Source organism: Malurus melanocephalus, unplaced genomic scaffold (genome assembly GCF_030028575.1).
Source record: "Malurus melanocephalus ecotype Western Australia unplaced genomic scaffold, MMel_1.1 scaffold_177, whole genome shotgun sequence".
Classification (NCBI taxonomy): Eukaryota; Metazoa; Chordata; class Aves; order Passeriformes; family Maluridae; genus Malurus; species Malurus melanocephalus.
Genome location: NW_026623409.1, coordinates 234,817 through 262,637, shown reverse-complemented (window position 1 = coordinate 262,637; position 27,821 = coordinate 234,817). Strand labels below are relative to the sequence as shown.

The 27,821-nt window shown below is 43.5% G+C and overlaps 1 protein-coding gene across 1 annotated transcript in view; it reads left to right on the top strand.

Moving 5' to 3' along the window:
* Positions 1-885: 885 nt before the first annotated feature.
* TRIM71 (tripartite motif containing 71) overlaps positions 886-27,821 on the top strand; it is a 54,781-nt gene continuing 27,845 nt past the window's right edge. The window contains 2 exon segments of the mRNA XM_057372682.1: positions 886-1,354; positions 1,356-1,719. Coding sequence (XP_057228665.1) covers positions 921-1,354; positions 1,356-1,719 — 798 coding nt within the window. The 5' untranslated portion in view covers positions 886-920.

The window sequence follows — 27,821 nt, the reverse complement described above, 5'->3', positions numbered from 1 at the left end:
GGGTGGGCACCAACGCCGCCCTCCATCCCCACCCCCCAGTCATGCGGTGGTGGAGCAGGCGTCGGCGGGGGAAGACTGGAGCCGGAGAAGTCTGCCTGGCCACTGTGTTTCAGTGCCTCTCTCTCTCCTAGAGCTGCTCTGGATTGCAAAAGTGGAGGGGGGAACTGAAACGAAATTTCCCCTTCCCCCCCGACAAGCACAGGTTTAAAGGAAAAGAGGAAAAAACCCAACTTCCCAAGAAGAAAGAGCGAAACTTGAGTTAAGCCCCTGCTGCCCCCCACCCGCCCGGCCGAGAGGGACTTGCACTGCCGCCCCGACCCGGTTCTGCGGCCGTGGGAACCGGAGCCGAGAGCCGGCGGACAGAGTTCGGTCCCCGCTGGATGCGGCGGGGATCGGGCGGTCGGCGCCCATGCACTTTCCGTTTAGGAAGAAGACAAGTAACCAAACCACGTTGTCAAACTGCTGACCCGAGGGGGAGATGAGAAGACTGCGTGAGGTATTGACCGATCCGGGAATCGATACAATTTGTCTAATGCAACGGAGCATCGGGGGTTAAGTACATGAGAGGGAAAAGAGGATCCATTTGCTGAGGGACAACGGGACAGCTACACCTTGATACCAAAAATACTCCCCCCTCCCTGCAGCAGCCAGCCCGGCAGCAGCGAGGTACGAGGCGAGGACCCAGTTCCCTGCAGACCGTCGGATCGATGACACCGTATTTGCAAAACCGGCCCATCGATCCCACTTGGCAAAACGACTGATCGATGCCAGCTTGCTCGTAAGCTGCTTGCAGAACTACCTTCTCCCCACGCCTCTGCTTTTCCGCCCACGCTTTTGCGCCTTTTTTTTTYYTTWAAWTTTTTTTTTTGAGGGAGGAAAGACACGTTTTTGCCCCCTTCGGGGAGTCACGCCCGTCGCAAATGGCTTCGTTTCCCGAGTCCGACTTCCAGATCTGCCCGCTGTGCAAGGAGATGTGCGGCTCGCCGGCTCCCCTCTCGTCCAACTCCTCCACCTCCTCGTCCTCCTCGCAGACCTCCAGCTCCTCCGGGGGCGGCGGCGGCTCCTCCTGCGGGGGCCCGCCGCGGCGGCTCCACGTCTTGCCCTGCCTGCACGCCTTCTGCCGCCAGTGCCTGGAGGCGCAGCGGCACCCCGGCGCGGGGGACGCGCTCAAGCTGCGCTGCCCCATCTGCGACCAGAAGGTGGTGATCTCGGAGCCCTCGGGCATGGACGCGCTGCCCTCCTCCAACTTCCTCCTCAGCAACCTGCTGGACGTCGTCGTCGTGGCCGCCGCCGCCGACGAGCAGAAGAACGGCCGCGCCGCCGGGGCCGGCCCCACTGCGGGCTCGGGCCTCGGCCGCGCCCTCCTCGACGTCGTCGTCGTCCTCCTCCTCGGGCGGCGGCGGCGGCGGCTCGGCGGCGCTCCTGCTGCGGCGGCCCCACAGCCGCCAGGGCGAGCCCCGCTGCAGCTCCTGCGACGAGGGCAACGCCGCCAGCTCCCGCTGYCTCGACTGCCAGGAGCACCTGTGCGACAACTGCGTGCGGGCGCACCAGCGCGTCCGCCTCACCAAGGACCACTTCATYGAGCGCTTCGCCGCCGGCCCCGCCGCCGCCGGCTCCGCCGCGCCGCTCGCCCTCAGCCCGCCCTACCCCGCCTCGCCGTACAACATCCTCTCCGTCTTTCCCGACCGGGCCAGCTACTGCCAGCACCACGACGACGAGGTGAGCCCGGTGCGCGGCGCGGGAGGGAAAGCGGGATGGAGGCGAGGGGTGGCCGCGCTCCCTCCCCTGGCCGGCGCCAGAGGGCCCCCGCCCGCACCGCTCGATCCCGGGGGCGGCGGGGACCGGCCCGGTTCGTGCCGCCCGCGGAGGGGGCTCCAGCCACCCCGCGGGGCTGGGGACGGGGCTAGGGCCACCCCGCGGGGCTGGGGACGGGGGTAGGGCCGGCCCGGGGCGCGGGAGCCGCTCGCACACCGGGGGAGGGCGTGTGGAGAGGCGGCGGTGTCCCGGGCGCGCTCCGCTCCCACCGGGCGCTGCTCCGTGCCGCCGCCCGGGAGGAGGAGGAGGAGGAGGTGAGCCGGGGGGTGTCCGCGAGGTGAGGGACACGCTGTTCCCCGAAGCGGCCGGCGGAGCCCCGGGCTGCGGTTTGAATCGGGGGCTTTGGGCTGCTGCGGGCGCTGCCCCTCAGAGGGAGCTCGTCGGACGCGTACCGAGGGGTGGCGGGGCCGTGGAGATGCAAGAGAGAAAAGTTTGGCCCCCCCCCGGAGAGCCCTAAATGCTACGCTAAACTTGTTTGTGGAGTCTGCTTTGCACAGCCTTGTTTAGCGTGTAACCCACTGGAGAATGAAAAACGAATAAATGGGGAAGGAAGATAACTGTGTSGAGGAAAGGACACCTTTTTGATTATTTATTTATAAATAAATAAAAGGTAGTGAAAAAGTTAGCAGAGRTGTTCACATTCGCATATGCCAGCTACATCTCCTGCTCTTAGTTAGCATTTTATCTGCTTCTGTGGTGGCAAACATCTACTGATGCAAAAACAGGAACTTGCTTTATGTGGTCTTAATTTAAACTGCTTTGGCTGTGCAAGTTTTGATTCTAGTGACCCTAATTATTTCATAGATCTTAAAAGAGGCAGTGGCTTCTTCAAAATAAAAGTGTCTTAAGTTTCATTGGGATAGTTTCTTGCTGTGATAGTTTGAAACCTGATTTTTCGTTTGAAGTGGGAAAATGGTGATCCGCTGACTTTCCCCTTTTGCTCCGGGGGTCAGTGTGGGGGGATTTGCTGGAATTTTCCAGCAACCAGTGTTGGGTGGTAGTTTCCTCCCAGGATGAAATTGAACAGCACAATAAGGGGCTTCAGGGGAAAAACTGCCTGAGGACAGRGGTATATTGTGGGATGCTTGCTTAACTGATACATGAAGGCATTTAGCCTAGGGAAATGTGGTGATGCCTTTGTCTTCASTTTTCAGGGACACTTTTCCTACCTCCTCTAATGTTGCTATAGTTATGAAATAATTCTAGAAAGGTCTGGCATGTTGTGTTTGTTAAAGTTGTTAGTGTCAGAGGACAGAATTATTGAATTCTGTGGAAAAAGAAAGACTCCAAAATGACATTTGGGGGACATGTAGTGTGCTTTTAACAAAAAACCCACCAACCCAAAAACGTTATGGCATCTGGGCTGCTTGTTGCTTTTTGTGGTATCTCGGTATCTTCCTAAGAGTGGGCTTCTTAAGGCACATGTGTGATACTGAATGCTAGACTGAAATGAAGCATGATGTTCTTAAGACACTAAAAAAAGCCATTTTCCTGCATTCATTTTGGAGTATATTTTTGGTCTTGTGGTGCAGGCTAGAAAGCATCTAGTTTTTGTGTTCTCAGTAGGATGAAAGTTCTTTTTGAAGTGTGTAAAATAAAACATTTGAGGGCTTTTGGCCGTAGCATAGAGTATCCAGCTTCTAATGTGATTCTCCATCACTTAGTAAGAGTAGCTGGGGTAGGAGCTCCAAGGTATTTTGTGGATTTGAAAKCTCAAATTGCAAAGGGAACAAAAATATTGTAGCCTTGGTTAAACTGTACAGCTTTCCTAGAAGTAACTTCTGAAAAAGCTGAATTTATTTTCCATAGCTAATTTTACTTTCAACAGTGTGCTTTGGAAAGAGTGCATGTCTTTAAGGATTGGGTTTGGGTGTTCCTGTGTCCTGTAGACCTCGAAAAGGCTTTAAAACAAGTAAGCCTTCGGCTCCTGTTGAGAGAGGCTTTTATTYTGCAAATTAATGATCTACTACTGTTCTTGATTAGTGTGTTTTGGTGGCTCCTTAATGCGGGTGTGCCTGATCAGTATTTGTGAGTATTTATTATTCAYTCAAGGGGAATTGTTTGGGAGAGACTGACTGTTAGGAACAGTTTATACTGTAAATCTTTCTCACTTTGGCTAAAAATATGGGTGAGGTGTACAACTTTTTTTCTGAGAAAGGGTGACTGCAAAACTGTGAGGGTTATTGCTTGTTTAAGAATGCTATTTACAGCCTCATAAAAGGAACAATAATAGAAAGGCAGCCTTCCAGGAGAGTACTTAGTGCATCACTTAAGTACTTTGTTTGGCTAATAGTGTAAAAACAAACCTGAAATGCATGCAGGRATGGTAGCCTGAAACCTTAATATTAATAGCTAGAAACTCTGGTTATGCTCAGTATGTGAGAAAAGCTGGTGAGCAGGATGTTCCCTCAGATTATTTCATGCGGTAAGATTTGGGTATAGGCAGATCTCATGTGTAAGCTGCTGGAAGAGCAGTTCTCTTAAACACAGACTTCTCCTTCCCCAGGATGTATCGTCCTCACCCTGTTTGAGATCAGTTATAAAAAGTTTTACCCTATCCCTGAGGATTTTCTGCACAAAAATTGCTGACTCCTTATTTTGTGCCTCCTTGCCTAGARCACAATACTCCTATCCTAATATCACTACTCATTTGTTACCTTTGGTCCTGTTCTGCTCTTGTCTTTCCACCCCTCCTTCTGGAAATCACTGTCCATTCCCCATAATTTTTCTTCATTCCACCTCCGTTTTGAGACTCCCTCGAGTGAGAAGGGAAATAGCACTGTGGGTGGTTACTTACTGGGTGTTCCAAGTCTCAAAACAAGACTACACATACACATTTGCTAGACAAGATTAGTGTAGTTGCTCATCCTTTTAATGCACAGAAATGCAGATTTTGGCTCTTAACTGAGATGTCTGGGGTAGTCTCTCTTTAGTCGAGTTTGTTCTGGTCTCAGTCGAGCTGTTGACTCCTGTCGTGCTCTGAGTACGTAAAGCGTCTGAAACAGAGAAAATTGATTGTTGCAGTAGTGGCAAATGTTAAAGAGAGTGGAACCCTGAACACTGCTTTCAAGGTGGCAGTGCCTGCAGATACTACAGGGATGAATGAAAGAAAGTGAGTGGAACTGTTGTGGGGTGGTGGGGGGAAGCAAAAYTTTTGTCAGAGAGTTTCTGTTGAAACCCGGTCTGGTGATTTACCATTTCGAACCTCACCCTCTGAGGTAAAATGCTATCATGGCAGCAGGGGAAATGCTACAAGAGTGACCATGTTGCAACCCCAATAATTTTCTGTTGTCTGTCAGTGTTTGTTGTATGGACTGAACTATTAATGCTGCAGTAGTAATTAGATGTTATTGTTACAAAGCCAACTAAAATAGGACTTGAAAAAGATTTTGCTTTATTTTTACCCATAATTGAATCAAATATCCTACCTAATATGTGAATGTGTGCTTGATTGTTTCATCTCTGACTGAARGAGCACCTCTGTTTTTCTTTTCTTGGAAATATTAATAGGCTGCAAACTAAACCATGATCTTAGAAAATGTTGGAACAGCTGTAAGACACTTGGCATGTATTGATGAATTATCTGGATTCAAGTGACCTTGCAGAAAGTGGAAAATGCCACAAGTTGCAAGTTAAATAGCTGGGGTTTTGTTTATGCCAGAGCTCAACTGCTGTGTGCTTTAGTATCATTTCATGGTACAGTGATGGATGGTCAAAACACTTCAATAACAGGCGTCTAACACTTTCTAGGGAAAGTGGAGTTGCCAGGTCCAGTCACCTTAATGGTGTGTGACCCTTCGAGTTCCCATACTGCTCTACAGATTCCATTTTATAAGTGGTTCATAGACTACAAAGACATACAAGACAAAACCCTGTAGCACCACAGCTCTTTCCATTACACGAAAGACATTAAAAATTTCTTTTCTTTCTTTTTCCTTTCTCCCCTTGCTCTTAGCCACTGTTCCTTCCTTTTCYTTGCATCAGTTCTGTCTTTGGTCAGGTTCTTAACTGATCAGATTTTTCTACAAACTCCTAAGTTTTTTTTGCCATTATCAGTGAGTTGCAATGGTTCATGGGGCTATCAGAGTATGTGGACAAGTCTTGCTAAAATTAAGATTGCTATATTGAAATCTGGGGTTGCATATATTCCTGGATTTCTTATCTTTTTAGATTACAAATAAAATGCAGTCCTTCTTATTGTCTCACAGACAGTAAAAGATGCAATTTTTGGAGGATTGTGCATGTATAGGGGAAAGCATTCAAATRCATAGCTGTCAGCTGAACTGAAAGCTACTTATCTGGTACCTTGGCTAAATTTGCTGATTGAATTTATGTCTAATCTGCTCTAATGTAGGGTAAAGCTGTGGTTTCACAAAAGTGAGCAAGATGTCTTAACATCTCATGGCTACTCAGAGAAGAGAGGATCTCACTTCCTYCTCTGTTCTCACCAGGCTGTGTGCACTCAGGAGATGCTTCTGTGAGCCAAKTTAACTCACTTAACATGACAGGGAACTTTTTTTCCCTTTTTCTAGCACTGGTAAAAGTTTATTTTAATTGCAAGCTGAATTGGCATGAGGGGAAAGGAGGAATAGAGTGGTTAGACAGGAATGGTAGGTTAAACATGGTTGATTTTGTGTGGTGGCTTGCTGTGCTGCCGAACGCTGAGTTTTGCTCCGTGGCGCTCCCAATGCCATCCACCCACGAGTGTCACCAAAGCAGTTGGCTGATGCAGAGGGAGTTTGCCCATGTTCCCAGTTCCAGTTCTGCATCTCTTGCTCAWGGGTTATTTATAAGATACTGCAGTGTATGACACAGGCTCTTGCTGCTCCTTTTTCTAGTGATTAAGGTTTTTGCCACCTAGCAAAGTGATTAAGAATTTTAGAAGTGCATCCTGAGGCAGTGGCCTTAAAATGCAATACTTTTAGTTGCTGGTCTTGTGACTGCTAGAGCTTCAGCCTTAGAGGAAAATGTGCTTGTGAGCTGGAGAAATTCATACTTGCAGTGTATGTAAGAAACTGCATATACTTCTTTGTACTCATGCAGCCTTCATTTATCATACTTACTGTGTCTTTTCTCTTCTGATATCAAATGCACCTACAGGTGCCCATCTGAAGATAATGCTTCAGATTAAGTTACTGACAGTTGTGCTTTCCTTTTTAATTTTTTTCCTGATGAAGAAAGCAGCATAGTGAGTTATTTTGTTCATATGTGATTTATGGAACATCCTTAGGATGAGAAGGGGTTGGAATAATCTGTAATTTCACAATATTTTTTAATTTACAAATACTGTTCATCTGTCAGATGCTAAACTTCTTGGATTATGCTGCCTTTAGATGCCTCTTCCCATCACATTGTCAGCTCCTGGCTCTTCCCTGCATGCAGAAATATTTCTATTAAACTCCTTCTCTTTAGTAAGAGAATGAAATATTTGGGTTTTAAATAGCTTTAATACCATACTGGACAGAATCCAAACCCTCTCTGCTTTGCTGTGWCTGGTATTGAAATCCATTCAACATTTTAGGGTAAATACAGCAAAGTTGTCAGGTTTTTTCTGTTTCTTCTCCTGGTGATAATATGATATTGTTACACTACTGGCTTAATTAAACATGGTTTCAGACAGTTTCCAGTGAGTAAAAATTGAAAGAAGCAGAAATGYCTCAGATGTTCAGGCAGCTTGCATGGAATGTTTTTATTTGGAGCATGTCTTTGAAAAACCAAGAGTACTGCTGTATGTAAGGGTATTAATGCTTGCAGGCTGCAGCACAGACCTCTGAGGTTGTGGTGGCTTTTCYTGAGAATGTACAACTGGAGATGAGCATGCAATAAATAGGCATGAAACTACTCTATACCTATMATTTTTTTAATTGCAGTTTTGTTAAAACCAATGTCTTGAAGTGTATCTCAAGTGGGAGAGGTCTAGCTGAATTTTTGCTTCAATTTAGTGATGAAATCTTGCATCATGCGTAGCAGTTTCTCCTTTCAGCTGAATCTTTMGAGCATGTAAACATGCTTGCTAGACCATGCTTCCTTAAAGGAAAACTAATTAGTTGCTCTGTTTTAAAGTTGAGGAGGTATCATTCCTCTTTCAATACTGTCTTGACCCCATCTCTTCCTAGTTTTCCTCCCATACTCCCTTCCTTCCTGCAAAGTTGTTGGTTTCTTTCCATCAGACAAAGAATCACGATGTGTTGAGGGCACAGATCTTGAGCTGCATGAACAATGCACTGAATGCAAAACTAATGTTACCACAGATAAGATTTCACAGAAGGGGTTTATTGTCTTCAGCTGTAATCCACTTTCAGTACAGCGATTACAAATATGATCTTGGATCATAATTATGTAGTACATAATTTTTGCTAATGCTTTTAACCTATCATTGGAAGCCTTAATTATAAGTGTAGAAATACTGCATGGGAATAGGACTGGCTACTGCTTGGCAATCCAAGTATTGGTTAATGTAATGAATGGGTGTCCGTGATACTAGAATATATTAGGCATATTGACTTTGTTTCAGCTGTTCTCATCATGGGCTCAGCTGCAGCTCCTTCCATGGGTTGTTTTCTCCTTACCTTGGCTGTGCTTGAAAAAGGGCTCTGTGGGTGGGAGGGGTTTGGTCCCACTAAAAAATAAGCCTGTGCATCCAAATCAGGTCACAGAAATGAAACAAAAACGTGAAGGAATTGGAGCAATATTATCTGCCAGCTTCTACTTTGAGCACAAAAATGTCTTTACTATGCCTCATATTATTTTATCTTTCACCTCATATTATTTTATCTTTCTCCTTTGCCCTGCCATCTTAAAGAAGAGTAATTGTATGTGGCTAAGACAGTAGTGCTTATTTTCTAAAGTTCTTTTGATTTTAAGCCACTTGTTCCTTCCTCTGCTATCAACCTTCACCAAAATAAATTCTTTTCAGTTACAGAGTCCATAGCTGCTAATCTTTTTTAGCAACAAGAAATGTTGGCCAGCTTTGAATGCTCTAGCTGTATAGCATAGTATGAAAAGGAATAAAACCCAGTACCCATGGATGAGGCTCATGAATGTATGTTCTGTGTTGTTCAGGCATCTTGGATATGTGTGCAGTACTGACACAAGAATTAATTCATAGTTACGTGTTCAGCTCTAAGAAATARGAGCTCCATTCCTGTTATTTCACTTGAGTGGGTAACATGCATTTCTAAAACCCCAGATGGTGAACTTGTTGGATAGAATGATGAGTAGTTAGCAGTTTTCCTTCATATGTGGTTGAAATATTTTTTAAGTGACTAAGGCCTAAGCTTCAAATGGTTCATATTCTCTGTTTCTGCATGCTTTGTGCTGTGTGCCTCTGCCCTGGTGCTGATTTGGAGAAAATGGCTCACCCACCCCCCAGCAACAGGAAGGTGACTTGAGGCAAGCTCTAAACTTGTTGGACTGGCAGTGGGTGCAAGTCACTTCTCAGAATTGAATACTTAAAATTCTGGGGACATTCAGGGTCTGCCTTGAATGCTATAGAGAAAATTGTCTCTATGGAAGAAACATGTGAAATGTCTTAAATTCATTTCTGAAGTAGACAAATGAACCCAACCCAAGGCTACTGCTGTCACTTCAGCAGCAGTTTTACCCCCCTTTGTTACTGTAGTATAATCTCTTCTAAGATCACACAAGCAATCACCAAGGCTGCTCTCATACCAGTGCTTTGCAAGGATGTGAGAATAGCAAATGTTCGACCTTGRATCTCAGTGTTGTGGAGGGGAGAAGAATTCTTTAGTAAGCTAAAGGTAATAGCTAAACTTGTGTTGCGTCATTTTCCCTCTAATGTTGATTGGTCTCTACRCGTAACCAAAATATTTAAAGGTTTTCTGTCAAGTTTGCTAAACCTTATCTTTTTCAGTTGTTTGCTTGTATTACATGCCCACCCCATACATGTGGTGGATAGCTGGTGTTGTTATAAACTACCATCTACTGTAAATATTTCCTTTTGTTGGGTACGGTATTGTGAATGTGCAGAATTACCAAATGCTGTGCTTGGCTGGCTTAAAAGCCTGGCAGGGACCTGAAATTCAGCAGTCAAAACTTCTGTGGGATTCTCGAGTGGTAGTGGTGGAACTTGTTGCTGTATCTTCCCCATGTCCCATGTTGTCTTGGGTTTTGTGGATTCTGTTTCCATGTCTAGGTACCTGCTGTCCAGAGTGTCTGGCATATGCTAAAAAACTTAATTTTATACAGCCTTTTGTTCAGCTGCTCTTGGTTAACAAAAGGCAAACTGTATTTAGGGTAGAATGTCAACTATCAACCTTCAAATCCTCTCCTTTTCCCTCCCCCTTCACCTCAGTGGTTCTTTTTAGTCAGCTATTCACACTGTCAGACAGTTAAGTGTACAAAATAAAAGTGCCTGATAAGGTTACTATTGCTGATCTTCCATAACCTCGAGTAATGCCATGTCAGGTGGTGGAGGATGCAAGGGAGAGTGATCAGGTCGCTCCTGGGGTCTTGCTGCTGCTGTTCCTTGGAAGCCAAACTGTATAGTTCCAGCATGTTTTAGTGAGTGCATGTATGTGAGGACGAGCGGGTCTGTTACCTCGAGGAAGAACTTTCTTACAGAACGGGAAGAAGCAGGAGCATCGTGCCTCCAAGCCTTCCTTTTTTTTCCCCCTTTAAAAGCAATGCTGGTAAAGGGTTAAATTCCAGCCCCCTGCAGCACACCCCGCCCCCACCGCTATATATGGTGTGCCCAAAGGCGCTGGAGATTTAATACATTGAAGTTGGAGCGTGAAGGGGGTCTGCAGCCTGCTAGACAAAGTCACTCAAATTTCAAGAATACTTGATCCATACAAGGATGTTACTTGAGAAAGGCATGGCTCCTCTGTTAAGAAACCGGTTGCCAAAGGAGCCGGCTGAGTGTCCTAAACAYAGGTTTTGTGGCTAGATGAGCAAATTGGAAACCAGATTTTTCTTTAATTGATGACTGACTGATCAGCAAGCCAGCTGAAGTTGTTGTGAGAACCAAAYAGTCTCCCTTCAGAGAAGTGGTTATTTGTAGAGGAGAATGAAAATTGTTGTTTCTCCCACTGAAGTGTCTGCAAGTCGTGGACACTATTGTGCAATCAGATATAAGAGAATTTAGTTGAATAGACTGAACACTATTGAAAGAGTGGCAAATTATTTCCCCTGTCCCTGCTGTAGAAGCAGTTACAGTCTTGCAGTGGTGTCCCAATAAAATGTATTTGGTGTCAACTTCTGTTAAAGGCTTTTAAATGGAAGAGCAAATATTTTTTTGGAAGAAAGGAGGGACAATTTATGGGAAAAAAAACCCTCACAGAATTATTATAATAAAGAAATTGGTACTGGAAAGATCAGRCAGTGGTCTGGAGTGGATTCTACCTGTAAAGAAATAGCAAGCTAGCAACAAWAACAAAACATTAGGGAATCAGATAGGATGAAATACAGAAGAATTCMTAGAACACTGAAGTCCCAGTCTTTMTARTGCWGCTCTTGTATGCAYTAAAATGGTAAGGGGGATAAGATTTAAYACTCTCCTTCTTCTCCTCTTGTACTTAATGCAATTGTCAGTCAGGGGTGGACTGACAATATCCCCCCAATATCATGAAAGCAATTGATAAGATTAGAATTAAGAATTTGATTAGAGTTATAAATGGTGGCTGTTGACTGTCTCCCAAAAGGTAACAACATGTCCTTTCTTAGCTTGAGGGTGCTGTCTGCTTTCTCCATCCTAGACAATATGTATTTTAAGTGACAATATTTCATGCTAACTCTTGCTCTCTTCTAGCATTGGTATTTTTTTCAAGGGCTCTGAGCTTCTTGTGAGTAGATAACTAATATATAACCCTTGAGCTTTCTGTGGCTGCACATGGCTCCCTTACTTGAATTACCCTGTGTGGTGGTGGGTGGCACAGCTCATAGGGAGGTTCATAGTGGGCAGTCTAAGCAGGCTGGGCTGAGTGGMAGCAAGGCTGAAGGGTCTTGAGCTGAATTTTCCTGCACAGCTGGCAATTTGCTGGAAGGCTGTCCTGTCCAAATCTCYAGCCACTGCTGAGAGGTGCTTTTTCTGTTTGTATGCACTTCCCAATGCATACAAATTTGATAAACTTCATAAGTTTTAGAGAAGTGGGACTTATCAAAACAAACACGATTTTATCTTCATGTAACTGCCTTTCTGGCATAGTCGGTATTACTGCATCTTTGTATCTTGTCAAAAGTAGTGCATTACACACATCCGAATCGGACCCGTTCCCCAGTAGCAGCTGTGTCAAGTCAGCCGAACTTCCCTGTCTCTTACCAAAAACAAGTGGAAAACMTCTAAGGCAATGTTCCTCTGAACCCAAAGGGGTCCATGTGAGCCCTTCATTCCCAGTGGCTTATTCTTCAAATAATATTTCCAGGGTGAAGTTGYCCGCCTTGATCGCATATGTTGTTACATATTGATATGTGGTTAGTGCATACTGATACAGTGTTGCAATTGAAAATTCATTATGATTTAGGAAGTTAGATCTTGCAGAAAACTATTAGAGAGATTTTGCTGGAAGTTCTGAAGCACTGCGGTTATAATGAATACGATGTGTACATTYCATTTTCCCTGGTAAGGAGACTTTGGCATTGACTTGGATATAGGTGAGGTCAGCMTGTCTCTGCAAAGACTGGAGTACTTGGATTCTGTGGCTGGCCACTTGAGCTTGTAGTGGCATACTTGGGCTTGGCCTAGATCCAAAAGCTCTTCTTTCACTGGAACGCTTCCTTGTCGGTCCTTTCCTTACTTTTCCTGTGCCTCTGAGCCAGTGTAGGAAGTTCAAGTAGTACGTGATTACTGATAGTCTTTACTAGTGCTCCTCTCTTGGTCTCTTGGCAGCAATTCCAAAAGACTTTATACACTGAGACAACAAATAGGAGAACTGTAATTTAAAATTGCAGGTGTTAACATCTTCACAAACTGCAACCAAAAAGAAAAATCACTTTGAGCCATTTTTGAGTTAATAGTTTCATATCTCAGTCCTTAGATGCAAGCAATTAACTTATAAATTTTTGTAGTTATAGAAGTCATTCAGAGTGTTATACTGCTTCCAGCTTTATTTTAATTGGTTTCCAATTTGCTTGTCTGCTGCAGAAACTTTGAGGAGGAGTTACTCAGGTGCCTCATTTGGATCCAGTTTCTTAAGAGCGAATTCATGTCTTTCAATTAACATCCTTGTAAATACAATAATAGCATTTTTATTCTGTATATGATATTTCTTCTGACATCTGCCAGCCTATGCCATTCAGCAGAACAGGGGCTGCTAAGGAGCTGAAGCTGATAAAACTCCTCAATGGTGTGGACTGAAGATGTCCCTTTCTGTTGTTCAGACCTGTTCATTATATTTCCCTCCTCAGCTATGCTTTAAACTTTGAGAGGGAAGTTGAATAATATGGATGCTTTGAATGAAGTTTTGGTGAAAGCCATAGATGTGCATTTCATTACAAAGCATCATTCTGACTAAGCATCTCACTTTTAAATTGTGGGGTTTTTTTTGGTAGTGCAATTCACTGTGTAAACATGGAACAAGTGTTCATTCCTCTCAGCTGTTCAGTAATACACTTTTTGTTAATCATTTGTCTTCATTATATATTGTCAAGTGTATGTGTGTAAACATCATTTTTATATAGTATTTATGAGGGTTTGGCTAGCATAGGAAGACCAACTTATTTTCTCCTAAATGAAAGATAAATCTTGACAGCTAATCAATCTAGGGATAATGTATTGAACCAGTACCCTGTCAGAACTGCTGTTTTGTCTTTGCCAATGTTCAATACAGCTGCTTCAAGAAAAAAAAAAAATAGGAAAGCTGTTTAGTATGTATTTTAGAGTAACTGGTCTGCAGGGTGTCCTTCCACTTGAATTTTAAAATTATCATGGGGAAGCCTTGAAGGTGTCCTGTCTTACATTATTTTTACATTAGTTTTCTAATATAAGCAACAGAAAAAATTATGGTCTCAACTGAAAGTACCATATAATGCGTGAAATTCAATATCATCTTGTCTAYAGGAGAACACAGTATTTTCATCAATGTGTTTATTGTTTGAATTTTAAGTTCATTTTAACACTATGTAGGGAGGAAACATAAAAGGAAACACTTTTCACTATCTAGGGGATAGATTGAATAGAGGAAGTGTTGCATATCAAAACAAAGATCAAAATAAGAAAACAGAATGGTGATACCTCCCAGCTGAGATCACTGTGTGCTATCCAAATGTGCTGTCAGCAGGTGAGAGACACACTGACATGGAATGCTGTCTTGGAAATCTTGTTTTTTTTATCCAGGTATTCCTCAGCATATGGGAACACAGTGTCAACCTTATTACAGAGTTCAGGCACATTTGTATATGGCTTACCTCGGGATGAAGATCAGACAAAACAAACTACTCAGGATAATGAGTATATTCTCATTACAATTCTATCCTAATAGTCAGTTTTTTGCAGTTTATTCCTCCTTTTGAGAACAATTATCTCATTATATGTTGTGATATATTCTTTTATTCCAAAGCTTTCTGGTATGATTTTTTCTTAAGGTGTGTGTAAAGAAATAGTTGGCACCTGTGTTAGTGGGTGGATTCTGATTTTGGATACAGATGGGCAATTTTCCATTTGGCTGCCGTGGCAGAGATACTTTGACAGGCAGCTGTGTAGTCCCTTGTGAGGGAGGTAGTAAGGGGAAATAACCCAAGRTGACTGACACAGCTCTAAATGTTTTAGTAACTAGTTTTGGATGCACGTATTCTAATAAAGGAACACAAGGGTATTAAGCAGCATGGTATGAAATGATATAAAATACTATACTTACTGTCCAAGAAAGGAAACTCCTTTTCAGAAGGTTCTGTCTGACCCAGGAAAATCATTGCCAGTCGTTCACTAGGAGCAAATGGCTGTTGTTGGGAGATACTTTCCTAGATCAGTAAGAGTCAGAATATCTTGGTGTGTGGGTTGTTTTTCCCCATTTCATGTATCTGTTTTTCTCCAAGCAGGGGAGACATTCCTGCCAAATATGTATGCCATGGCTCTTCCTCTGCCAGAACTAGGTGGAAATGCTTTCATAATGAAAGATCTTTGTAAATCAAAGTTTAAACAAACAAWAAGAAACAAAACCAGCCAAAACAAATTCTCAAAACACCAAGCTCTCATGTGGTCAAAGAAGGCACTTCTTGGAGTAAACTGACTTGTTTCATGTTTGATCCCATATGGAGTTACGGAGGGAAACCATTCCTCGAGTGCTTTTGTTAAATAAAGCTGTTGCCATGAATTAAGCAACACTGCCCTGGAATGTTTCTGATCATGGTCTTGCAGAGCTTGTGACCTTTGCACTGAACATGTGAACTGAAACTTCATCTTCCAGTGTTCAATAACCATGTTAAAAATTCAGAGGTGAGGCAGTCTTGGGATTTCCTTAGGCTAGCTTAAATGCCAAATGAAATTTAAGTACTGATTTACACAGTTACTCTTCCCTTTTTTATTTTTTATTTTTCTTTAATTTGTGATAAGTCTATGCTACAATTTATATTGTAAGGCTGAAAATTCTTGCTCAAGTAAAAAGCCCTCCACGACTGCATAGACCCTGTCTTACAATGCTTTCATTCATAGGACCTTACTTAAGCACTGAAATACTGCTACTTTCTTGCCTAGATGCATTCAATTACTCTAATTTGAATGTTTGTAGTAGTGTACTACTACTGCTTCTTAAGGCAATTGCTTTGACCAGGAGCTGGTTGTAGTGCCTGAAGAGGATATTTAGTTTTAACTGGGCTAAAAGAGGGAGAAAAGCAGTTTAAAAACAGTGCCTCTTGCAGTCCATCACTTTGATGCCACTGGACTTACTACCTAAATAGAATGCTAGGAACAATTAGACTTTTTCCTGTTTATGAGGCAGAAACACTGCCACCTCTTGGCTACTCRCTATCCTGACCTTTCTGAACAATCTTGTCACTTCTTGTGGTGTTTTCTGGTGCGGTGTTTCTGGATGACTAGGTGATGGTGTAGTGAAAGCCTTAATATAACATATTGCAGACTTGAGATTTTGTTTGGCAGTCCTAATAACTGTGGATTCTACCCTGGAACAAAAGAAAGATGTAGTGTTGCTTGGCCAGGTGACTTTCATTTCTGACCCATTGCGGTGTACATCCCTGAAAAGTATACTAAGTTAAGATGGGCTTCTACCCTTGCTAGATTAGCTGACCACACAACAGTTGTTGGCAACAGTGCTGGGATCTGAAAGTAATGGCACAAAATGGATTCAGCATTTATGCCATTAAATGGGATTAGCAAAGCATTTTCTACTGATTTTTGTTTATTTGATTTTGGTCAAGACTACGTTGATCAAATGCTGAATTCTGCAGTTGAGGGAAAAAAGGCTGTGTTAGGTTTTGATCATGCTTTCATTTATTTTTAGTGAAGGTGGCTTGAAGGATTTTAAAATACTACAGCTTCAGGATTACCTGTATTGTGGGGGGCTGTAATAGTTAGCCCTTAATTCCAGAACACTTCCCAGTTAGGAATGAAGTTGTGCTTCTACCCAAAAGCCTTTTATTGTGAACTCCATTTCCGAGAATACATGCAGAGGGATGACTTCTTTGGCCCAATTAACCTGCCAAAATGAAATGAGCCTTTAGGAACACCCCTAAAATGAAATGAGCCTTTAGGAACACCCCTAATGCTTGCTGGATTTTACTCTAACAAGCCAGTCCAGTGAGTGCTGGGAAGAACTCCTGCTTAAACCTGCCCATATGAGAGAAAAGTCTGACGTACCGCTTTTCAGAGGACTTTTCYCATAGAAGAGTCTGGTGCAAAGCAGATCCCAAAGGGCTGCAGTCCCTAAAAAAACCTGTTAGTGCTATTCCCACCTCAAGCAGCAAGTTTTATTGGAATGTAGAAACTTGAGAGAGCAACAAGGTGCTTGCAGAACTTAAGAGGACTTCAGGGGTTGAGTGGGATTGTCAGGATGCTAACAACATCCTGACTCCTATATTGGCAACTGGAATTACTTTCTTGATGTGTAACTTAAGCTCCATAATGGTAACAGGGGATCTAGGTTTCCAGCATCTGTACACAATTCCAGCTCAAGACCCTTTCCCAAAGGTGGTCTCCTTCCTACACCCCCCAGGCCCTTCAGGTGTGGGGATGGGAGGTCATGGTGAGGAAGCAGCTTTGCGCTGTTGTATCCCTGTTTTATGCACATCTCAAAAATGAGGCAGGTGTAAATCCAATTTCCTCTGAATGTACTTTCAAATATAACTTCTGAGATGGTGGTTTGGAGTCTCCTATGGCAGAGACTTTATAGAGAGGAACCTGAGTGACTGGGCTGAGAAGGAGAGTAAGGAAGAGCCCAGCTTCTTCATCAGTAGGAGAGGAGGGAGATTAGGGTGCCAGTCAGTGCTCCAGTGGCTCTTATTTAATTCCATATAAATAAATTCCTTATTTAAAAAAAAAATGGACACAAACTGTTGTATTATTGCAGTACAAACTCAAAAATAWGCTGCAGAGCTTTAAAGACCTTCTGTAGCCATAGCAAATTAGACTCCAGTGTGCAGGCTGTACACTTCCTTCTTTCAGATTTTTAGTGAGGTGGTGGAAAAGGGTGAAAGTTACTATACAAGCTTTAARCCTTCTTGTCTGGCTCCATGAAGGTTTAGAACTGCTGAAATTTCATTCTTGGATCTGAATGACAAGTAATTTGATAATCCAGTAATTAGTAAAATATTTTTGTTTAGCATTTAAAACCCTCTATATTGTGTTTTGTTTTGATGGCATACGGATTGAAGGTGTATTGTGCTCTTGCTGTGGCTTTAATGAAAATACTATTTAGTGCTATTTTTTAACATCCTTATTTAGTGCAGAGCCAGTTTCACTGTATAAGCAGTAGTGACAAATTTTTTAAATGGAGGCTTGCTGGAGGAGGAGGAAAGATTGGCAAATGTGATATATCTAAAAATTACTGGAAAAGAGAAGTATTTCTGTAGTGGCAGATTCATTAGGATAAAATGTTAACTGAATAGTTTTGRCTAATTTGTGATAGAAGTGAACAGATAATGGAAATTTCAGAATTGCTTGAGGCTACTATGATGGCTAAGTATTTTGAATGGAAGAACAAAAACCTACCTTAAGGATTTTTTTCAGCCTTTTTGACAAAGCTTAAGAGTTTTTAACATCTCAAAACATGTTTGACCTCCCCACCCTTAAGCCATTTTGACACTCTTTACCATTGCATTTCAACAGGAAAGAAAGATCCTTTTTATAGCCAAATGGCTTCCTCCTTCTCTTCTGCCTCTTTTCCCCTCCATCCCCCACCCCAGAGAGCCTTTCTAGTGCTCAGGCTTCAGCTGCTGCCTGGATACTGGCTACATCTGTCTTGTTTAGATGGTCCTAAGAAAAAAACAGCACTGAATGTGAYCGGAGGGCCAACAACAAGATATGTTTCTTTTCAAATTTGAAAGGAAGCCCTGCACTTGCTTCTGCCTGTTTCTCTAAACTGTTTTTAAATCAATCATGGCTGGTGCTGGTAAATGCCTTCTCTCCCCTCCCTCCCTGAAATGGTCAAAATCCAAAGCATTTGAAAAAAGTCTTAACGAGTTAAATATGGTGGTGTTCACAGGTCTGTTTCCCCTCATACAGTTTCCAGTTTGATTAAATAAACTCTTAATGGGCTCTTGCTTTGAGACAGCCATTGAGAAAAGTTTCAAAGAGGATAGTGTGACTCTAGGTGGAATTTGGAGGTTTGCAAATCCATAAACGGCAGACTGGGCTTTTGTGATTGCATTGAAAACCGATTTTGTACCTAAGCAATGCTTGATGTTTTGTGGAGATTGTGGTGAAAAAGATGGTGACTGTCAASGAAAGAGTAATTATGTGAGGCTGATGGAAGACCGAGTAGTTCCTGTTTTGGGGGGGGTATTTTCTGATACTTTTAAAGCACAGGATTAAGGCTGGAACAATGACGATCTCTGCCAGTCAAGAATGGAGTTACAAAAATGTGGGGTGGTGGTTCTGTTTTTTAAAGGTTCATCAGCTGGGTGGGGGGAAGCCGTGCAAYTTGATCCTGTTCATAAAATTCAGCCATAGCTGAAACGGACTTGCCCTCGTGACAATATCTTGTTACACACAAAATAGGAGGAGACTGTACTAATACATGAAAACAAGCTGATGTTTTTGCATCACAACCTGCTTGTGTGGCTGGAGGTGCTAAATTTTGGTTAGTAGTGCCTTTACCACACTCCCTGCCCCCACTGGAAAATGCATCTCTATAATGAACTGCAGGGARCAGAGGAGAAACAGAGAGCAGAAGAAATTGCTCTTTTAAGACTTCCTATTATCCCTCGATTAAATAATGGTTGCTACTACTTTTATCGGGTTAAGAACTTGTTAGCCATTAAATTTTTAATAGGCTTATACTGSAGTGAATAGTTCTGTGTATGAGCTCTATTTTATTGTTAGCTGCGGTGTTTTTAGAGTCATGAAATAAGGACGAAATAAGCACATGGGAGATGAAGCTTAAATWGTTGGCATGTTACTGGTCTGACGAGGGTGTCCAAAAACTCCATCCTTTAAATTTTGTGGGAATGTGGCTGGAGTGAGCCTTTGTGTTYCATTCCAGCATTTCCTCTGTAGTAGCAATGCTTGAACTTTGGAATCCACTTTCCCAGCTTTTGTGTGGGGAGGCAGAGCARAATGGATGTTTGCGCTGAACTCAGCACGTGCACTGCACTTCAGATAACAATTATTTGGCTTTTTTGACATCCTTGTGTTTGGCATGTTGAGCCAGCCACACTGGGCTGTCCKGTGTATTCACACACAGGGAGCAGGTCAGTTCGCCGGAGCTTTTCATTTCCATTAACCTCGTGTTGCCACAGACTGATTCGTGGTTCTGTGCAGAGATGTAAAACCTTACCCAGGTCTGAGGTGGCTCCAGCTTGTGTCTCTGAAGTTTGGTCCTTAGATGCATTGTAAGGACAGTCTCTACCTCAAGGCAGTCTCTCCTTAACACATGCTGCAGGATTTGTTGTAGAATGGGTAGCATGCTCCTGAAACAAAAGGAGCACTTTTAAAATGTGTTTCCCTGTGAAAAGCTGGATTAAATAGGAAAACAGATTTGCAAAGAGTGAATTTAATAACGCTCACTCAATTTCTTCCAGACTTGGAGAGGGTAGATTTCARTTTAATTCACTGATTTAATAAAAATTAGTGGCCTGACATCTGTTGGCTCTCAGCAGACCTGGGAGAGGTCACAAACTGGAATGGGTTGTGCCTGCTTGCCTGTGCCTATACTGGCAGGGTTTAACAGTGCTGGCAAAAGCTGCCATGTACACCAGTTACATTTTGTCTTCAACCAAGAGAGCTGTGGAGCCCTCTGAGTCCAAACACGCTGTAAGTAAGCTGTGGCTTTGTTTTCAGACTGCTCTKGAGTGGTGTGGAGTTCCCAGTCTGAAACGACCTCCTCATGCCCAAAGACCTCCTCCTTATTTTGAAACTCATTTTACARTTTGTGTCTTTCCCCTGCAGAAAGGTGAGGGGCTGGGGGACAGGATAAGGATGGAGATTAGTGTATTAATGGTCAGCCCTTGCTTTAATTTTCAGTTTGCTAGAAGCTGAGGAATTTGGAGTTTCTGTCATATCACACTGTGAGGATTGGTCTCACTTGCCAAAGCCCTGCACTTGGCCCATAGGTAGCTCTGTGTGCAGCCCTGCTCCTCTGGTGTGGGGTGGGAGGAAAAATATTCACTGCACACAGGAGTGGTGTACAGCTGGGGGGAACACTGCGGGCACTAACAACACCCTGTCAGAAAGCGCTAATACCAATCCGCCAATTTCTATTCCTCGTCATTGGAAATTTGGCCTCTCCAGCCAGGGCTAAATGCCTCCAGCTCCTCAAAATGGAGGCTGTTTGCTGATACAAAGGCAATTGGCGATGCTGCTGCTGCTGCCGGAGGGCGTTCCCTCCCCACCGCTCCGCTCCTCCGGGGGCTGGTTCTGCGGTGGCCCCAGCSAGCGAAGGGCAACACTGCTGCTCCTGTGCCGAGAGGAGGGGCACGCAGGGCCCTCTCCTCTCTGCCCAGCTCTTCCCACCCCTGGATTGTGCATCACACCAGGTTTTACACCTGTAGTAGTACTGCTGTCACTTTCCCAACATCAATACAAGAGGATGTGTTAGGGAGTTGAGCTGACTGATGAGCGACTTCATCCCACACAGACTACGGACAAGTTTTCAGGGTAGTCTTCAGGGCAGTTCTCTGGTGGCACTACAAAGTGCTGATTCTTGCTTGTCTGAACTGGGAGGATGCTCAAGAGGGTGGGTGGTGGTTCTGGAAGAGGTGAGTGTGCTTGGATCAGCCTTGTGAAACCTCTGCTTGAGGTTGTGAGTGCGAGTCTGAGGTCGTACCGGGTGCTGCATTGTGGAGTAGAGAAATGCTGCATGCCAGTTCAGAATCTTTTTGGCAGTAGAACTGACTTTCCCTGACAGCAGCCACAGTGCAGCCCTGGGGACTTGTAATACTGCCTAAACTAGAGGAGAGAAATGGTRTGGGATTGGGATAATTACCTGAAACTTGGAGTCTTTCCAATCACTTGGGATTGAGTAGTTTCTGTTTGATACCATGCTATAAAACTTCTATCTCTTTCAGTAAACCTTGAACCACATGCCCCTCTCAAGTCCAAAGTATTGCCTGCAGTGAATTTGTGCTTTTTTTTCCTTCAGCACAGTGAATTTGCTCTTTTTTTTTTCTCCAGCACATTAAACTATGCCACTGACAGAAGAGCAGCCTTTATCAGAAGGCACTGGCTGACTGCATGAGTTGAGCACAAAGTCAGGGTGAAATCTGTAATGGAGGGTTCTTGCCTTGTTCCTCAGTTYACCAAAGCATTCTGCAAATACCATCTTACAGTGGAGCTCTTTCCACTTTGACTTGTTAAGTTGTAATCCTTTGTCTTTCAGATTTCCYGCTTGTGTCTGGCACCACAACTTTTCACCTGTCCTCTAATTCAACACTTGAGGTTTTTTTGAATGTGGCTTTAATGAACAAATAAAACTTCGACTAAAGGAAAGAATATTAATGTACAGTGTGACTGGGGCTTCTGTTCACTGTAAGGGTCTTTTGACCTGCTTATTAGTGGGGGCATTGTTCTGGTAAGCCATTCCAGGACCCATCCTGCCAGTCTTCTGCACAGGATTAATCATTTCCTCTTGACCTCCTGCTCTCTTTTCCTAACATGTTGCATTGATCAGAATCCTTAACTCGCAAGTTTGCTCCTGTTTTTTAAAGAACGGGAGGAAAAGGAGGGGGGAAGGAATGCAAAGAAATTAGATATAATGTCTGCTGTTAACATTCTCAGTAAGCTTTATTCCTTTTTTCCTGCTTGACTCCTCCCTTCTCCCAAGAAAAGAAATCCCTTCCTGGTATGTATTAGCTCCAGATCTCAAGCATCTTGAGTGCCTCTGTTTCACTGGAATTACTTTTTTTTTTTTTTGAGCATGCAACTTCCTGCAAGATCAGCTCTGCTTAGAAAGGTCACATTTAAAGCTTTACCTTGCTGAGGCTTWCAGCTACTGATCTACCAGATTAGAACACTTTATTAATCTTTATCTGCAGAATTTCCATTGTAGGTAAGGGAGCGTCAAGAATACTGCATGTGACTCTTAATTCCCCTCTAGTATTTTTTAATGCCAGCAGCGGGGAAGGTATTTATGGGAACATGTGGGGTACCTCTTAGTAGAGAAARCTCTATGTTTGTCTTTACTGACAACATCTTTGTTACGCCTTTAAGGAAGCTGTTGACTTTAAGGTACAAGGGTCTGCTGCCAGCCAGTCCCAGATTGTATCAGTAACAGAAAGAAGGACTTGTTCTGTTCCAATCACCTATGGGTCTCTGTATTCCCCTACTACCTGTTGCTGGCAGCTGAGCCAGACTTCCCAGGAGCAGACCTCTYTAGACTTCAGATTTTACTTCTGCATGACCTGATTGTTCCAGCCTGCTGTGTCCAAGTGTGGTCTGGTTTTGAGGAGGCTGCTRCTGCTTGTGCTTCCTTTTCCAAGGTGTTAACAGCAGCTCCAAGGGAGAGAGTTTAAGCTGAAGAAAGGCAATGGGATAAAAGCAGAGGTCTGTTTCCTGTTCTCAYAGAACCTCTTTCTGTGAGGCTGCATGTGAGAGGCAGTCTTACACTCTTGGCTCTTGCTGAAGACTTCATCTCCTGGAAATAAATGATTTAACCTGCCTTGTATCTGTGAACAGTGATGCTGGCTGATAAGCTGTTCTGGGTGCAATGGCCTTGCTCAGATCAGAGGAATGCTAGGTGTCTGTACCCGTTCCCAGGAGTACTTTGTGCTGCTCTGGGCTACCTGGGGATTCATCTTTGTACCCTGGTTGAGGCTCGGAATGGCTCCAAAGGGCACTGAGCCATGTGACTGACAATGCACAGATTACTGAATAGCAGAACTGACAAAGCTAGAAGTAGACCACGAGCTGGAAAGTAAAACTGGGTATAGTCCTATCAAAAGCAAACAGATTGGAAGCTCTATCTAGTGATAAATTCATAGTCCTGTGGAGTGAGAGATCTGACTTGGAARGCCCATCCACTAAGCCCATGGAGTCTGAGCATGAGGCACAATAGCCCTTTGTTCCTTGAAGCTTTGGGAATCACGAGCTTTTGTTAACTGCTGGTTTTGGAGGAATCTCSAAATTCCATTTTGTTTCCTGCCCTGAGGTATGGCTGTGGCACTGTCCTCCCAGTAAGAAAACAATGATGGGTAAGTAATGTCCTCTTACTTCCCAGAGCTGTGTGTTAGGATYAAGCAAAAATCACACTACAGTAGCATTTTGTTGCTTTGTGTGCATCTCAAARAAATGGGGGGCAAGAATTCCGAGATAATACAGGATGCCTCCTAGTATAGAAAGCTCCATGTTCATCTTTACTGCCTTCACTTTCGTTATGTTTTTAGGCCTTTCCCAAGGACACCTCTGTAGAGGTGGCAGTGGGACTGTTGTCTGCCTCGTAATAGACAAAACAAAGCAAATCTCCTGCACTGAAGGACGAGGGAGCCTCACATCTTTCCTGCTTCTCTCAGAAGATCCTGTGGGCTGGAAGTGCTCTCAGTCGTGCTCAAGACCTCGCATTGAGTAGTTGTTTTTAGCTGCTCTTGGCCACCACACCCGAACATCCAGGCTGTTGTCCCTGGCTGCTGCTGGCTGTTGTGCTCCCCTACATGTGGCTCTAGTGATAAGGGACACAGTAGCGAAGATGAGGAGGAATGTGCAGTCACAGAAGGGGGCCTCTTATTTGCCAGCTCCAAAGGTCTGTCTTCTTTTTCCTCAAGCTTCCTTGTAGCAGGCTGTAAGGTCCCTTGCTGCCATTGGTTGATATCAAATGGGCCCCTTCACCCACCCCTTGGGGTGTGGAAGGGGGTAGTTGCATAACACTCTTGTCTTTTCAAGTGTTATCTTGATGKGCTGTCTTGGCAGTTGCTAGCTTGTTCAATCAGAAAAAAGTCTATTGACTTGTTTCTAAAACTTCAGCTGTGTGGGCATGCATTCAGTTGTTTCCACCATTCCACCTACATGCTTGCAAAAAACCCATTACAGTGGTGATTTCTTGTGAATGGTTTCAAGATAACCCATGTCTTTCCACTCTAAGCTCGAGGTCCTGGYTCTAGTCCATTTACATAGATGAGAACTAGAAATGGAATTTGTAATTTCTAATGGAAAATGTTTTGGTTTTTTTTTCCTAGTATAGCAAAGAAGATATTTTTCAGTTTAATATGGCAGTCAGAATAGGGCTGAGGCAAGAGATCAGGGCCAGTCAGTCACACCTGGGTGATTCCCATCTTGTTCTGCTCCCCTGCCATCTTCTCCTGAAGAGCACATGACTGACTACSTGTAGTGCTAGTCCAGCATTTGGCAGCTCATTCTGGTCCAGAGAGAGCACTTGAAGCCCTGAAGAACTCTAGGGCATTGTCAAGTCTCATTTCCAGCTCAAACAGTAAACAGAACTACCTTTTYAGGAAAGAAGGTATCCAAATAGCTGTATTTTATAAGTTACTGTGGCAGAAGCGGTGTCAGTGCACTATCCCAGTTCCAGAAATAGCCTTATTACACAGTCTGAAACCAATGTAATTTGGTAACTGGTCTGTTTGTGTGAGAACTATTTTTTAAAATGAGAAATGTGAGGAATAGCTATTTCTAGCAAGGCCTCTTAAGCTTTGTTCACCTTTACTCAGAGCTTGGTGAGCCAGGCGCTAGAGCAGGTTGCCTGGAGAAGCTGTGGATGCTCCATCTCTGGCAGTGTTCAAGACCAGGTTGGATGGGACCCCAAACAACCTGGTCTAGCAGAAGCTGTGTCCCTGCTCATGGCAGGGGGGTTGCAACTAGATGGTCTTTAAGGTCTCTTCCAATCCAAACCATTCTATGATTCTGTGGTCTTATGAGTATAAGATATATATATCTTGGAACCATGGAAAGTGGTACAGCCACAACCCTGAGAGTTAACTGAAGTAGCCTGCAGAACTGATGCAAGYTTGGATCTTCTCTTTTGGAGGAAAATTGTGCTGTGGTGGAATCTTTCCTCTGTCTAGGAAACAGTGAGCACATGCAGGCTGCATGGAGTGAGGTAATACTACCATGATGTCTCAGAAGGGAATTTGTGTTAGTGTGAGTAAACCAGAACACTGACTAAGAAAAGAATCAGTTATATTTTTCTCAGAATGACCYTGATGAGAAATATGTGTCTTCTGTAATAGAAGGCTTCTGGTTACTTGTCTTCCTCCTTCAGGGCTATCTGAATTAAGTGCAGAAAGGATTAAGATCGGTGCCATCTGTATGTGTCGATTTACCAAGTGGATGAAGTTTGAAGTTGCTTTYTCTAAKCAATTACCAGTGTGGTTTCTTAGTRTTCTRTTGGTAGCATCTGTAATTAAAGCAGGTTTAAACATTTTTTTCGTTTGTTTGTGCATTAGAATGTCATGCTCTTTGAAGAGACAAGTCTAACAGAGTGGTTAGCTCTGTATGTTACAGTCTATATCTTCYGAATGTGCGGTGTTTGTATGGTCTGCGTGATCACAGACCTTTCTTGGAAAGTATGTGGGAAGAGAAGTGATTCCATTCATCCTTATTCACTTATTCACTAAGTTACATGTTAAAGGTGTGCTTGCTGGTGAAACAGTGATTGCATATAAAAGAACCCTGACCAACACATCTTGTGGCTTGCAGCACAGGGAGGGCTTTTCCTGAAGTTGTTAGYGCCAAATTGCAATTCTCTGAAAATACTCCTCCTCCCCCGTCCTAATCAGACAACTCCGTCCTAAAGTCGCTGCTGTAATTTAGTTTCKCACATGAAGAGCTGGTAGTGAGTAATCCTGGGACATTGGAATGGGAGGGGAGCTCTCTGTGTTCTGTTTGGAAAACTTGTGCTGTTGTCACAAAGCAAAATAACAGCTTACAATTGCATTGCCCTTGCAATAAACCGTGGGTTGTGTGACCCTTTTAGACTAAAGAAATTGCTTGAAGTTGCTTAAATACGCATAGAGATGGCTTAAATCCACAGAGAAATACCTTAACAGCTGATTGCATGCAGACTGGTTTTCCCTGTGTGTGTGTGTGCCCAGCTGCTAATGGAGGCACAAACAAAATGCTCTTCAGATGTCCCTTGGCTGCAGCGGAAGCTCCTTTGATACCTGCGCTGCCCTTTGCCAAGCAGCAATAAAACCAAACCCTTTCTAGGAACTTGGAGGCAGCCAGACCAGGACTCTGCACGCACAATGCCAACATTCAGCTGAGCAGTTTATAAGGACCAGGTAGAAACTGTTGGCAGAGGGCAGAAACTGTTAGCAGAGGGCAGTAGCAGATGAAGTTTGAGATCAGGAAAGCTGAAGAAGGACAGCAGAGGCCAGTTTCTTACTTGGTTTGTCTTTCCTACCTCAATAAAAAAGTTGATGGGGATACAGGTAGCCCAAAAGTGTTGTTCTGGGTCCTTCTTCTTCTGAGGAAGCATGAGCTCTCTCAATTTTTAAAAATGAAGAACTAAGTAAACTGCCTTAAAGTGTCATTTCTGAAAACTTGACTCATTCCAGGAAAGAAATACAATATTCTAGTATTCTCTGCAGTGAATTCATTATGTTCTTAAATTCTGCTTGGTCTCACTGCTGTRTGATTAAAAGATACTTGAATGATTCAAATGCTCGAGTGTCTTTTCCTTAAAGCTTGATAATTTAATATTCATTATTTGCACTTAGAGATTCAGAGTGCAAATTCGGTTTAGAGAGATTAAAGGTAGTTTAATCTTTGCCTGCAAGACCTCAAACTCCTCCTTCCCRCCCACCCCTTTCAAGGATAATATTCCACTGTGCCAGATTGCCCATATTGCCACCAGAAAATTGCTTGGACCACTTCTTACAAAATCAAAGGTCAACTCCATGCCTTGGTGGCAGCTGGGAAACTAATGATTTAATGCTGCTTTGACCTTTGGCTTCCTAGTCCGTTTGAGTCTGACCCAATGTTTTAATTTTCCAATACTGCTGGGCAGTTGGCTTTTGTCTGTTTCCAGATGTAACTTGCATATTGAGGCCTGTTACTGAAGTGAGAACAAAACAACAAAACATCTCAGCCTACAARGGGAAGGAAAAATAACAGCACCTACTTCTTATGCTGCAAAACACAGCTGTCTGATGACACCGATGCTTCCACAACCAACAAGGTCAGGTTTAGAATAACAAGATGTGAATATTTGTCCCAACATTCACATCTAAAGTACGTTAACAGCAGTCTTAGTGAAATGCTTTGTTACATGTCCGTAAAAAGTAACAGAATAAAGYCAGTAGCTCTTTCCTTTCTGTTCTGCCCTCAATCTCTCAAAATACATATTCTTCTTTGTCACTGGAATAAAAGTCACTGTGTGTTCTGATACTGGAACATATAGAAAAAAATAACCAGTCGGTTATTGAGGATGCTCGTGCTTGCCGTGGGTAAGGGAATTGGAAGTGTAAAGTGAGATGGAAACCGGTAGTGACTG